The sequence below is a fragment of the Aethina tumida genome, chromosome 1 (assembly GCF_024364675.1).
Source record: "Aethina tumida isolate Nest 87 chromosome 1, icAetTumi1.1, whole genome shotgun sequence".
Taxonomy (NCBI): Eukaryota; Metazoa; Arthropoda; class Insecta; order Coleoptera; family Nitidulidae; genus Aethina; species Aethina tumida.
In genome coordinates, this window is record NC_065435.1 from 79,759,620 (window position 1) to 79,774,454 (window position 14,835).

The following is a 14,835-nucleotide window of genomic DNA, read 5'->3' on the forward strand; positions in this document are numbered from 1 at the left end:
TTCAACAAAATTTCATTTTCATTAGTTTATTTTTGGATTTTTTGAGCAGTGACGAAAACAACGAAACGGATGCGGTATGCGGTTGGCGAGGAAGGTTACGTTCCTGCACTGCAGGAATCCGTCGCGATAGGCTCAGGATGAGCAGCGGAAGACACACCCTCTATCTATCCCCACTGTCGGACAGATAAAACGATGCGACGCGCATTTCGAGGCGTGGCCTATCGCAGGAACGCATCCAATACAACACATTTATTTTACTATAACTTTATTCACATTCTTCTTCACAGTCGAAATTAATCGGTTATTTTATTTAGTGTGTTTGTTTTGTTTAACTTTTTAACTGTTAAACTGTTAAATTGTTAACAATTTGTTTTGATGAAAAATAAATAAAAACAATTACATTAATATTATAATTTATTAAAAAACATATAAATCAATAAAATTTAAACTTGAAACAATGTGATGAAAAATTTGAAATTGTGGGTTTATCTGTCTAAAGCTATAAAATATAAATGACAATTTATAGTTAGCATGGAATATTAAATTTTAAATTTGTCTGTCCGTTCAATTCGACAATTAAATTGAAATTTATTAAACAAAAACGAAAAGAAGAAAAAGAAAAGATTAATTAAATTAAAATTAAAAATTAAATTAATTCATTTGGAAATAATTTGAATAAAAAGTATGAATACATACATACCTTGAGCAGTGACACGTCTCGCAATTGATTTCGATCTCATCGTACCTGTCGCCTGTCGTGGTTCCGTATCGGGATGAATCGTGATGAGCCGTGATCAGCTCGATCAGCGTGAAGATCACCCACCAGTACGTAGTACGTAGCCGAGTTCGTCGGTGTCGTGTCAGTGTGGTAGCGTGGAAGGCGCGTCACCCGTCCCCATGATAGCGTCGACTGACAATCCGACAATCCCGCGACAAACGTGCACAATCGCGACGCGACGCGACGTCTTTCGTCCTTTTTTTTCAGGCGACGCCGCGACCAATCAGAGAGCCGCTCGCGCTGTCATGTTTTATCAGTTGGCCGCGAAGCGACTGTGCCGTAATTTTTCGCGGTGTCCGGTGTCCCGCAGTCCGTCTCTGTCGCGAGGCGGCGCCCCCGGGCAACGCGCATCGACGCCGCCCACCGCGCCAACCGAGGAACGCCACCAGATAAGAGTAAGGGGGTCGGGGTCGATATTCCGGGACGATCCGGGATCCACCGTCCCGGGACAAAATCCCACCTCCCCCTACCACCCACGCGCCACCCCCTTTGGCCATACAGAATATATATATATATATATATATATACAGTGTGTATCCCACCATATATCTCTCGTACTCGTACTCTTTCACTCGTACTCGATTAGTAGAGTGGAGTACATATATAATTTGTGGAAGAGAAAATCACGCGACCAATATCCACAACAACTCCTTAAGCCCGTGTCGGAATAAATAATTTTTCGTGCGGCTTCGATCACTGTGTGTCGTGAGTTTTGTCACGGCAGAGGGCGTGGAAGGCGGTCATCAGTCATAACCGGCGGTCACCAATGTTATCTGGAGGTTCGCGTGACCGCGCGCCTCTATCTCACCAAATTATACCCGGTGTTTACGGGTCAACCGTTATTTGTCACATATCCGTGATTTCATAACGCATTATGCCGCCCAGCCGTCCCTGCCGCCCCTCGCGTCCCTCCCGCCCCCTTCGTTCAAGTTGCCGCAGCGAAAAACGCTTTTATACATAAAGATAAATTTATAGATATTGCGCGGCCGTATTGTGTAGTGCACGCGCTGCCATGCATACTTTTATGGTTTAATTAGGGCTAATGCCGCGTAATAACCGCTCTTAAGATTCATTGCCAACAACCGTACTTTGTAGACGTATTGCGAGGAAACGTCTGTAAATTTAAATCTAATACGACTTCTTATGGTATTGTATGTGAGATTATCATACTGCCATTTATTTGTCTCCGCTTCCTCTTGTCTTCCTGCCATTTAACATGTCTAAGTTCCTGCGGAAACGTCGCATCCTGCGATTTGTCTTGTTTGTGCTTTGTGTTGTGGCGTCGCGACGCGTCGGCCTCCGGTCTCGTTACCATGTTAATGGCAATCGCTTTCAGCCACGAGGGGTTTATTATATTGAGGTAACCACCATTAACCAATCGATACGCGGTCCTTGAAATTACGATTAATTGATTGAGAAGCGAGACTGGAGTAGAATCAAATTCTACCTGGATTAAAAAATATTTTTTATATGAAATATCAGTGTTGATTTACATTTACATTTACATTTACATTTGAACGCCGTCACTGGGTTATCGTATTTTCGGATACAACTGGACACACAGCTATTCGCATTTCGCGTGCCCCTGTCACTTATACTCGTACACAGATTTCCACAAACCGATTAGATACACTCGACGTCAAGAAAATAACAAAATTGCTCTTTATTCCTTGTCTTGGCGAAGTGAAATAAATGATGCGATTGGACAGGGAACCAAAGTCCTCCGCCAAACACCTGTCATTGACCGCAGAGTAAAAAGTACGGTTGAAACAATGGACAGAAGATCGCCGATGGGTGTAGCGAAAGAGTCGAGAAAGAGAGAGAACCCGCTAAACGAGACGACAACGGAACACCTACATTGTACATTGTCGTGGAGAATGAACATAAATGAAGTACGTGCTTCGAAGACCATCGTCAAAACCAGACCGTAACCAACAGAAACCCGAGATCTGCACAATGGGACGTTGTCAGGATTTTACGACAGATCGACCGGTCCAGTTTCTGATCACTGTGCGACGCGTTTCTTTAGTTCTGTCTCCAGAAAATGTACGGGCGCAGTTCTAATTATACACATGCCGGTTTTATGAGTGTCCGCAGATTGGAGTCGCTCCATATTTTTTTTTCTTTTCGATTGGCAGGGACTCTAATCGCAATCAGAGCCCGGGGAAAATAACGAGTTGTCGTGACGCGTTTTTCCATTTCCATATTATACAACAGACAATTTACTTTTTTATTGTGTCCGTTTCGTGTCCCGGCTTTCAGCCAATTACGCAAGGAAAAAAGGGACACTTCAAACCACACACGACACACTCCCTTATCGTCTGTCTTCGCAATCGCAAACAGAATTTAATTTTTTCACATTTTCACCTTTCCTCTCTACGAACTATTAAATAAAACTAATTAGTCTAATTCAATTGACAAAGTATAAAAGAGCAAAATATTTCGCAATTCACTTTGATGATTGATATTGATATATTGTTTTAGTAGAGATGCAAATAACATTAAAGATATATCATATGATTATACAACATCATACAGGGCGTTAAAAGATGATCAGAATTAATCGACTTTAGTGGTGTGCGGATAGTATTTAATCGATATTTAATACACACAACAGTGTGGCTGATATTCACGCGGATCCGGAGTAATCGAATCTTTTACTCGAATCTCATATCAAGTATTCCAGAATTCGCATTTTGTTTAATATACTTTTATTATATTTTGTTGTTATCTTGTTTTTCTATATAATACATTATGTTAGTTAGTTATTAATTTTAATTATGGTCAAATGGTTACATTTGTTTTTTTCCTACCATAAGAGTAATCTCTTATACGTTATTTTTGTTTTATTTTTAAAAATTACCACTTTTATTTTTGTAATTAAATCTTTTTGGGACCTACTATATAATCTAAATTCTACATATTTAATAAACACCATATTATTAAATTACGAATACTCGGACGTAAATTATCAGTACCTACACTATTGTTCATATGTAGAGCAACAAATTAAAAAATAATTATTTTATTAAAAGAACAATTCTAACATTTCGTACCTTAATTTATATATTTATTTACATAGTTTTTATGCAACATTTTATTTCGAGAATGGTTCATAAATAAAGCAACCAAACCCTATAGTCAATACAATTGTAGAAAAGTTCCGGAATGGTGAAAAGCAGAGTAAAATTGCAGTAGATTTAAATTTAAACAAATCAATCATTTCGAAGACGATTTTCAAGACTAACAGAGCTTTGGACAGGAAAACAAAAACGCTTGTTGTTCGCGACACTTTTCTCAGCGCATCCCGCATAAATCCAAAAATGAACGGACTCTGTGTGTCAATGTGTACCATAAAACGAGGACTAAAAGAAGCTGGTATCTATGGTAGAAAACCAGCAAAGATTCCCTTAATTTCTGCAAATTATAAATCAGCGAGACTACTTTTTTCAAGAGAACATGTGAACTGGACAGATGGGCAAAATTGTTTTCTATTAATTTTGTTTTCCGATGAAAGGAGGACCAATTAATGAAAGGTATAATCCTAATCGTGACATTTTGTAGAATCATATGATTCCATTTGTCGAAGGTAACATGAGTTTATGGTGAACTTTCCAGTTAATTAAAGAATGGTTCGCTTCTCAAGGAGTACGTGTCGTGCCTTATCCAGCACAATACCCAGACCGCAATCCAATGGAAAACCTATGAGAAGAAATTGATCGGAAAATCCTTGCAAAAAGACTGTCAAATATGAATGAACTCTACGAAGAAATTCAAAATCATTCCAAAAAAATGAAGAAAACGTGTTTAGAAGTTATTAAAAATAATGAGTATGATACTAGATACTAAATAAAAGAAAGCTAAATGTACGTAAGATTGTTTTATTATAAAGTTGCTCTACTTTTGACCCTTGAATATTTTTCAAATATTAATAAATACCTAACTAGACCCACTAAACAATTATATTGGTGTATTGTTTTTATTAAACATACTGCATAACTGACAATAATATGGATATTATCAAGACAAATGAAAATTTCTAAAGTTGCTCTACATATGAGCGATAGTAGATGTATTCTTTAAAGTGTTTACCAAATATTTTGTGATACCAGTTCAGTTTTTGCTGCTAGTTTCTTCACAGAAACGCTGAAGACTCTCGTTTCCCTTCCAAAATTGAGTCCGTTAATTTTCATCGTTGTTTTGGCCGACAAAAATGGAATGATGGACATCGGGCATGTCTCCTAAGTTCTGTTATTTTATTAAATCGGTTAATGGGTGATCTTTTGAGTGATATTCCTTTATACCAACAACATCAAATATTGTTCCAACATTATACCTTTAGAGAGCATTTCCACGTAAATAGATAGGAAGACCAGATCCGTACTATGTCTTCCAAGATCGCCTAGGTTGGATTTACACCCCTTAAATTTATTTTTAGGAGATATTTAAAAAATGTGGTCTATGGCTATCTGCGGCTTTTGGTCCAAGCTATTACCTTCCTAAATATTATGCTTATTTCTCTAAACACTGTATACCATTTGTTGAAATGAATATTAAATTTATAGAGGATAAAAGAAAACATCAATCTGAAATTTTGTTTGCTATCACGTGATACGTAAAATTCTTGTCTTCTTGTGAATTTAATTTTTGATATATACCTTATTTTTGTTTGGTATCTTCATTATTGTTTATCCCATTTTAAATGAAATGACCCGCGCACTCAGCATCATCTATTTCAAAGCAATGAACATAAAATCTTTTAAACATAAGGAAATTTACAAAAATTTATTTAAAATTAAGACGCAACACATTATGTAAATCATAGTTGTGACAATACAGTCACAATATAATCAAATAAGGATTTTTCCATCATGTATGAACATTTTTTATATCTCAAAATCAAATAAAAGATATATAAAAAAGGGACAACGGTTCAGAATACAACAGATACAGAATTATTAGAATTTTTATAATACATATATATATATATATATATATATATATATATATGTATTATAAAAATATATATATATATATATATATATATATATATATATATATATATTATATTATTTATTGACCAGAAAATTAAAAATTCTTATCGTGACAAAATTAGAGCGACTCTTCATAAAAATTAAAAAAAAATAAGTAAATCCAACATAAATGGTCTAATATTTAGTATTTTGTCCAGTATCTCTTATTGGCCTATAACATCCTCACATATTTTTGGTATAGACAAGATTAGATTAGAAATTATTTCCTCGTTTAAATTATTCCAAACATTTTTGATTTGTTCAAACAAATTTGCTTTGTTTGTAAGGCAATTTGCTCTAATCTTTTTATCCACAATTTCCCACAAGTTTTCTATTGGACTAAGATCGGGAGATTGAGCGTTCATGTTTAATAGTTGTTGTAAGATATTTTGAATGAATTCGACTGTTTTTGGGGCGATAAACAAACTGTCCACGATCACTTCCGAAAATATTAAACTTTGATTCGTCCGAAAATAATATTTTTTCCAATCTCTTGCTGTTCAGTTCCGATGCCGATGAGCTAAAAGAAGTTTTGCTTCTCGATTCTTTTTTGAAAGACAAGGTTATTTGCTGGACGTCTTCCCGGCGGCCCAGCCTCCTCTAACCTACGCTGAAATGGAATTGTGAAAAAAAATTTATTGATTTTTTTATGTATTTTAAAACTTTATTATTAATTACAATGATATTTACTGCAAAAAACTAAAAAAAAATTTCAATTAATTATAAACACTTAAAAATTGATAAAATTAAAAAAAAAATTTCGTGACTGTGAACGTGCCACGATTGGTTACCATACTGTAGCATCATAATGTTAAAGCAATTTCATTGCAGTACAGCGTTTACGACTATTACATGTTACTTGACAAAAATGTTGCAAATTTACTGCTAAAAAACGATTTGTTAAAGTTAATTCCGATTAGCTATGTGTGATAAGGGATTATTTATAAAGGCAAATTCTGATAATATTCCTGATGTTGATAACCAATTTTTTAAAAAATGACGTTCGGTTTAATTCTCCTGATGGTCGAGATGCAAGGTAAGTCTGTTAAAAAATAATATTATAAATCAAAATATCTAAGTATTCATTCTCTATTGAATATAATTATTTATTTCATCAATCATTTTTAATATTGTATGCACAAGTGGTTGCAAACATGCATTAGCATTACTTATGTAGATCCATCGCAGAAGTAAAGATCCGACATCTACGGAAGTTGCTTGCTACTGCAAAAAGTCTCGGTTATAGATCGGTTATTATAACCGTTCCAGGTTATAAAATATGTTGAAGCTGAAAAACTGACAAAAAAAAAACTCTGCTACTCCATAGTACATTTTTACAAGAAATGATTCAATTTGCCAAAAATCAACAAATAAATTCTCAAATTGTGTATGTTGAATCCAAACAAGTTTATAATTTATCGTTACATAGACTTATTTTTTATTTAAATCAGAGTGCTGATTTGCTAATTGAAAAATTTTTAGAGTTTACTAAAGATCAAATAAAAGAAAAGTTGTATGTGAAGAAGCTGAACAATCATCCACAGAGCAAAGTGAACGTGCAATTTGGCATGAACTTCGCTATGGACGTATTACTGCATCAAAGTTTTATGAAGCTGCTGATTGTTCACTAGTTAAATAAATCATTGATGCGAGTAAAGTTTATGAGACTATGACAGTGCTATGACACGGGGAAAAGAATTAGAAAAAGACGTAATCGAAGTTCTAGAAAAAGAATTAAGAGTACGAATTACGCGTCCCGGAGATTTATCTTGCACCTAGTCATTCAGTTATTGTAGCATCTCCTGATGGAATGACTAGTAATGCGATTATTGAAGTAAAATGTTCCTCCAGTCAAAAATCCTTGGACACTTTTTTACCAAAAGGTAAAATAAGCTAGAAGTGTAATGCTCAAATACAATTACAGATGTTAATGACTGATAAAGAAGAAGGTATCTTTTGAGTTGCTGATCCAAATTTCGAAGAAATTTATTTATTTAATTAAAAATTATTTTATAATTAATTTATATTAAAAAATTAAAATATGATGATGCACATACACAAGCTCTCATTAAAAAAAGTTTACTATTTTGGTCCAAAAATATATTTCCAAAACTATTAAAATCTGTACAAACTTAAGCATACAGTCTTATTAATTATTATTCATTATATTTTATTATTATATTTCATTATATTTATTATTTATATTACAAATACAATAAAGAACAATATTACTTTAGATAAAACATACACTCAGTAATTTATTTTATAATAAAAATACTCGTAAATTTAAATAGAAATATAAACTTTCCATTTTTCACAAATAATTTTTTTTCAAAAACCCAGTTGTCCTCGAATTAATTAATTTATCATTGTTAAAATTTGTGTTTCGGATACCTTTGGACTATTTATAATAAGCACTTTTTTGGGGAAATCTAACGCTCTGGATGTTTTTCTGTTTCGGCCATCTCGTTTTCGATTCTCCACATTTCCATGAACTCGATACCTTTTAATTGTTTTTGATACCACTTGTTTCGATACAAAAAACTGGTTGCTTATAACTTTTTGAATTATAGGTCACAATATTTTTTTAAATCCGCCGACAAATGTTGACCACGAGGCATTGTTCTCAATGTAAACACAATATTCGCTTTAATTTTGTCGCGTAATTTTTTTTTTTTTTTTTTTGGTTTTTATAAATAATTGAATAAAAACAGTTTATGATTTAATTTTTAAATAATTTATTTAATATTTAAGATAGGCGCTCTAATTTTGTCCGATATTGTATATGGTAAAATTTATGCGTAATTTTTACTCGAATTTCGATTACTTGAATATCTTGATAACTGGAACTAAATATTTGGCACAACCTTCGATAATTCGACAATTTATTTAATGGTGTTTACATTATTACAACATCCTAATTTCTAAATGGAAGTACATTTTATCTAATTCCAATTGTATTAATTGTAAAAATTAAATGTCTTAATGACAAACCCCAGTCTTCGTGTGACGATGTTTTCTTTAAATGAAAATGTCGATAAAACTATTCTGAAATATATACCAATCGAAAAACGTTTCATTCGATTGTATTTTGAGAGTGGCATCATGCACGACAGAGACAATAAAATTCTACAAATTTGCTCCGTAGTGGGAATATTTTGCTGTCTCTGTCATGCATGATGTCTCTCTTAAAATCTAGTAGGATCTTTAGTAGGACTTTCCAATCGGTATAACAACTGATTTTTGTATTAAAATATATAATAATATATTGATTGTATTATATATTACATATTTTATAGGTTTGAAAATGTTATTTTTGAGAGTGTAGTGTACACTGAAGTACTTCAGCAGTACTCGCACTCTTTTTTTGGCTTTTTTCATGGTTCGAGTTATCGAAGTTAAGTTATGAAATGGATGTTGGAAATGAAAAGAATTTTTATTGTGAATATAGCTGAAATATGAATATAAATGTCGTCCCCAAAACTACACCTAACTATGTAAATCTGGGCAATTAAAAACCACGACACGTAGAAAAAAATATGACACACGACAAGAGTTATCAGTTAGCCACAATCTACCCCAATCGAAGCGGCAGATGCAGTTGCCGATAGTCGTGATGGCGTTCGCCCCGGGGCGCCCGACCACTGACTTATGACACACGTCGTAAGTCAGTGGTCGTAAGTGTACGCCGCTAAGGCCACGGCGCGACGAAACGTGAGATTTTATTGCGGACCGCTTCGATCGCCATTTTCTTTGGCGTGGGCGTGGCACCGTTTATCTCTGATCATCGCGGGCGCATCTTCACGCGGCGAATCACAGACAACCGCACATCCCCAAACCTACTCATCTCCGGGATCAAGGACGTTTCCGATTGAAATGAGCCCGTCCACTGCAAAGACAAAGACAAAGACGAAGACGTGGACAGACAATGACTTCGAGTAAGATTGAATGTGTTACCTAGTTGTACATCGTACACCGTACATCGTACATCGTACATCGATTGTACGTATGTACGTATGTACGTATGTATGTGTTCGTGTGTTTCACCAAACGATAAGGCGTTCGGAATTAACGCGAACCGACAGAAGCTTTAAGGAAATAGGTCCGTTATCTCACGACTTTATATCGTGCACAACACAACAGAAAAAAAAATATACAATGCAATGCTCATTTCGACTCCTTCGACTTCCTGCCGTTTTTATTGCATTCCTACACGGTTTTATCTCGCCCTCGTTCTCCACTCGCTCTTTCACTTTAAATCGATTCGAATCGAAATCAAACATTTCCTCTTCATTCCATCAACGTTCATAACATGTCTTTTGTTTTATATCTGATCAATATTGGACGAGAGAGGTGGAGAGTACGAAGAACGATCTTTGGTCCAGATGTTGTCGGTTGTTGGCGATAAATAGCCGGCAGAAAAGTGTCCCGGGAGCGTTTGAGTTACGACTCGCATTCGGTGGACGTTGCGGCCTCATAAAAAATATTATCGAGCGTGTCACACGTAAGACACTCGGTCACGTTCGAGTGTCTTACGCTTTTATTCCTTCACATTTTTTACTTGACCGGTGCGAGCTAATTTTAAATAGTGAATCGACTTTTTTAGACTTTTAATAGTGAACGTAGAGCGGAGACAACTTTCGTCGCGACGCCGCTCGGCAAAAACATCGAAATCGATGCCGGGATGACGTCACCAGACCGAAGACCGAACGAGAGCTGGTTGCCATGGCGACTGGTTCACGCGGAGCTCTCCGAGAAGAGTTCGACGGGATGTCGTCTCTCCCGGCGATCCTGTGACGGGCTCTGAACACTTTACGCCAGATTATCCGGGAATTACATCCCACTACCCCGCTCCCGTGTACAGTGTACACCTTGCCGGGATTTCGCATTTATGCCCCGCTAGTCGGTTGGAGAGAACGTGGGGAATCTTGAGTGTTTCTGCCGGTGGACGTGAAGCTCCTTTCTCCGGCCGTAAACGGAGTTCACGCTGCAGCTGTCCTCCGTTTCCGTTTCACGGTTCGAGATTTAATTGAACATTTGACGGAAACCAATCGGAGATATATTGTTTACTTCCCTCTATTAATTATTTAAAAAAGCCACTCCCTTTAGAAGAAGGGCAATTCGAAGTCGAGAAAATGTGTGTCGTTTCACGATCGAGGTATACTGTGTTGAAAAAAAAGTCTGTGTTCGCGTGATGGCATGGTTATTCGATGTTGAGCGAGCAGCTTGCCCCACGTCCTGATTGATCTCGTTCGGCCATCACGAAACACGGGAATTATTGCGAATATATTTTATGCCACAATCTCCAACATGTCATTTCGCATGAATAATAAGGTCATGCCGTCGAAGTATTACACGCGGGGTTCAGTTCATGCACTAAAATCCTCGCGTCCCGCTTCCACCACGATTTTTCCTTACCTATAGGATTCCCGGATTTATATTGGACGTGTGTTTTTCAGTGGCGGTAATTCGTGTGCGTGGGGACGACGGAAAACATTACAAAGGCTCAATCTGCATAAACAATAACATCTCTTTGCGGCCTGATTGGCTTGTAAATTGCTTTGGCGGTGATTACAGGCTTTTTTATTATTTCTTTTTTATTTTTACCTCGCTAAACTAGGTTAATAACGAATCACTTTAAATTGTTGTTTACAACAAAATAAGAAAAACAAGTCGCTGCGGACAGGATTCGAACCTGTGCGGGTAGAACCCAATGGATTTCAAGTCCATCTCCTTAACCACTCGGACACCGCAGCTTATGTGAAACGTTCACTAAACTTAGTTATGTTTTCAACATTTTATTTTCAATTGAAATGATATTACTCGTATGATTGAATCTAGATGTACCTCAACACTAATCCATTAGAAAGGAACATTTGAAACATTTGACGTGTGAAAACAAATCGTCGCACGTTAAAAATTGGATTGTTTCACCCCCGATTATCGAATGCCGAAAAACTTATATAACCAATATAAAAATGGACAGAACGAAATGTTAAATGGTCTGTGCGACCGACAAAGGCGCATTCGGAACAGATGTTCTCAAAAACACTGATCCACTTCACACCCCAATTTGAAAATTACGTAAATTACGTTTAGTGTGTCTGGATGTTGACCGATCTAGAAACGTAAATAATCAATCCAGTCAATTAGTGGGGAAGATCTGTCTTGCTAACAACGAAACAATATAAATAAGGTCTCTGTCTCTGTATAATCGAAACCGATTAAGCCGCCAATTAATCTTCTTCCAACCCCATGAGTATAAAAATTGAACGCGGGGCGCGAATAAAAACGGCGTCGCTCAACAAATAAGACACGCGTCATGTTTACCGAACCAATTAAAAGGCGATCAATGAATTATGCACGATCGCCTTTGTGTGTCACAGAACCCGGGGATCATCATTAGTTTAACCTCCAATTTAATTGGCACCTCCGTTTGTTCTGTTTGTTATCGGCGTCTGTTTCCATTGGAAATCGATTGTTAAACGATTGTCTCATACTTAATAAATAACACTAGAGAAAAACGATGAATTTAATTCAATTAAACGATGAAAACAAGTGAAGGAAGGGGTCTTTTGGCGTGATATGAGCAAAAATCTGAACAGAACAGATATGAGCCAAGATTACGGTGCTAAGGTTTTGTCACGCAACGGCCGGAAGATTAACACTGTCCCTTTGTCACAGTGTCACGCACTTCCGGTGTCCGACGAATGAATTCACGACGTTTTATCGGGTGGGTCACATGGAATTAATCGCAGTTATGCGGCAAAAATTACTAGAAAAACAAAATCCCCGCTTCGTGATTTTTACGGTACGACACTGTGTCCAGACAAGCCAGTAATAAAACGAAACCTTTTGACATCATAACTCAGCCATCATAAAACATGACATTAAAAATATGCTCTAATATTTCAGTCCCTTCTTCCAAACGTCCAAGTGATTCTCTTCGTTCTCGGAACATTTTCCGGGGGGAAAACCTCGCAGGACCGCTGTCTTTTCTTTGTAGATACGAACGAGATTCATCGGAGCGCGTAGTGCATTTTAACCACTTATCCACTTACAGATACGCCTCCGTTTCAACCCCCCCGTTCGACCCCGCCCGGACCCCCTTTTTGCAGAAGCGACGGCACATGCGGAGACGCGTTTTTCCACCGTTGCTTTTCCTCCTTTTTTACGTGGTTAAGTCATTAGTGGCAGGGATTCAGGATTAATTTTTTTTAATGAGGATCACGACGGGATCTAGTGCACACAGATGGGGGATAAGGGAGGAGATAATTAAGGAGGCGGTTGGTTTTTATATTCAACTTTATTAAATATGAAATTTGAGGTTTGGAAACTTTTACTTGAGATTGTCAATCATTTCATGAAACTTTATGTTGATTTTCATATTTCAAGCTTATTTAAGTCCATAGTAAAAATATCAATACTTTCATTAATTAAAAAAAAATTAAAAACATATTAGAAACAAATAATTCAATAATATTTAAAAAATATGATAAAATAATAAAAATCATTATTAAAATGTGTTATACAAAATAATATGTACGTCACTGGAAAGAAATAAAAAGCAGGAACGAATTTAGCATCGTGTTCCCTCTAATATCATATCACATAAAACGTTGTTTATATTCGTGAATAACTCTTTTAATGTATTTTCATTATAACTTCTACTTATGAAACATTCGATCGTCACTGGTTCAACTTTAAATGATTATAATTGAAACAAAACAGAAACAAATACAGTTTTATTTAAATTATCTAATTCCAAAATTAGTTATTGTTAGAAATAAGATTTTATAATTTTTGTTCGAATTACTAATAATTAACATAATAATTATATGTAACGACGTGAGTTCAAAAATTAATTTAATAAATTATAAATTAAAGTGACATCTAGGCACATAAAATCGAACTAATAGCCGTCCACTGTAGTTTCCTGTATCTGAAATGATTAATTCAACATTTATTTACTCGATGGCTTATACTTATTTTATGAAATAACTGTCTAATTAATTAAAAATATTAGGCAAACTAAAAATGAATTAAAGAAATTTCGGTTACTTTTATACTTATTTCGTCAAACAAAATCGTGTAAATGCGAAATAAATAAAGCTTCTGATGTCTCAAATTGTCACCGCAACTTCCTATTTGCCCTCATTCACATGTTTTCTATATTTTGTGTTTGGATGGTGACATCATCGGGATCCACAAAATTCATGTCATGTATTATTGTATCATGAATATAGGTCCCATCCCTTTAATCACAGGTTAAACTCGTTTTTTTTTGTTGTTTTTCACTATCCGCCATTAGAATATATGTCGAAAAGTGTACAAAAATGTGACAATGAAAACAATTGTTCGCAGATATCATATTTTTGCACCTTTTTCGACTTCAAATCATAGACACTTAATTTTCAATGTCATATTTTTTCAGAAGAAAAAGAAATAATTTTAGCCAGTTAAGCGAATAGAGGTAAAATAGTGGGCCTGTATGAAGTAGAAATTTTGTTTCGAGAAATAGCGCGGCGTTTGAACAGAAATGTGAGTATTGTAATTCAATGTTAGCAATCATGGTGTGAAGAAGGCAAAAGAGGTAGAGCAAAAGGTTCCGGAAGACCCAGAGCTACTACAGAGCCACAAGGCCGTAGTCTTAGATTATTGGCCCTAAATGACAGGAGATGATTGCTGATGAATTTTTTGCCGATGAGGGTAAGCCAATTGGTATTCGATCCGTTTACCTTCGTACAAGGTCTTTTGGCTTACAGATTTATTGCCCATTATTGCACTTACTTCTACCAGCAAACCATAGGCGCCAACGTACTGACTGGTGTATGGAACGTCAACAGTGGGATAAAGAAAGGAATCACATTGTGTTTAGTGACGAATCACGCGATGCTCTTGTGTTAGAAAGACGGCGACGTGGAAAAAGACGTTATCCTCGTTTGGCTGTGGAGAGTTATATTCATAACACTATGGGTTTAATGTAATGGAGTGCTATTATTTATGATAGCAGATTACTCTTAC

The 14,835-nt window shown here is 35.8% G+C and overlaps 1 protein-coding gene, 1 long non-coding RNA gene and 1 other non-coding gene across 3 annotated transcripts in view; 1 reads left to right on the forward strand and 2 right to left on the reverse strand.

Annotated features, from left to right (window-relative positions):
* Positions 1-846, reverse strand: part of LOC109598666 (histone-lysine N-methyltransferase MECOM-like) — a 35,983-nt gene extending 35,137 nt beyond the window's left edge. Inside the window, exon 1 of the mRNA XM_049961279.1 lies at positions 701-846. Within this exon, the coding sequence (XP_049817236.1) occupies positions 701-740 (40 nt within the window). The 5' untranslated portion in view covers positions 741-846. The remainder of the gene's footprint in view (positions 1-700) is intronic.
* Positions 847-11,485: 10,639 nt separating this feature from the next.
* Positions 11,486-11,567, reverse strand: Trnas-uga (transfer RNA serine (anticodon UGA)). Its single transcript has one exon. It is a non-coding gene; the product is annotated as a tRNA-Ser (tRNA).
* Positions 11,568-14,053: 2,486 nt separating this feature from the next.
* LOC126264255 (uncharacterized) lies at positions 14,054-14,741 on the forward strand. Its single transcript, XR_007547010.1, has 3 exons — positions 14,054-14,078; positions 14,246-14,520; positions 14,577-14,741. It is a non-coding gene; the product is annotated as an uncharacterized LOC126264255 (long non-coding RNA).
* The last annotated feature ends 94 nt before the right edge of the window (positions 14,742-14,835 follow it).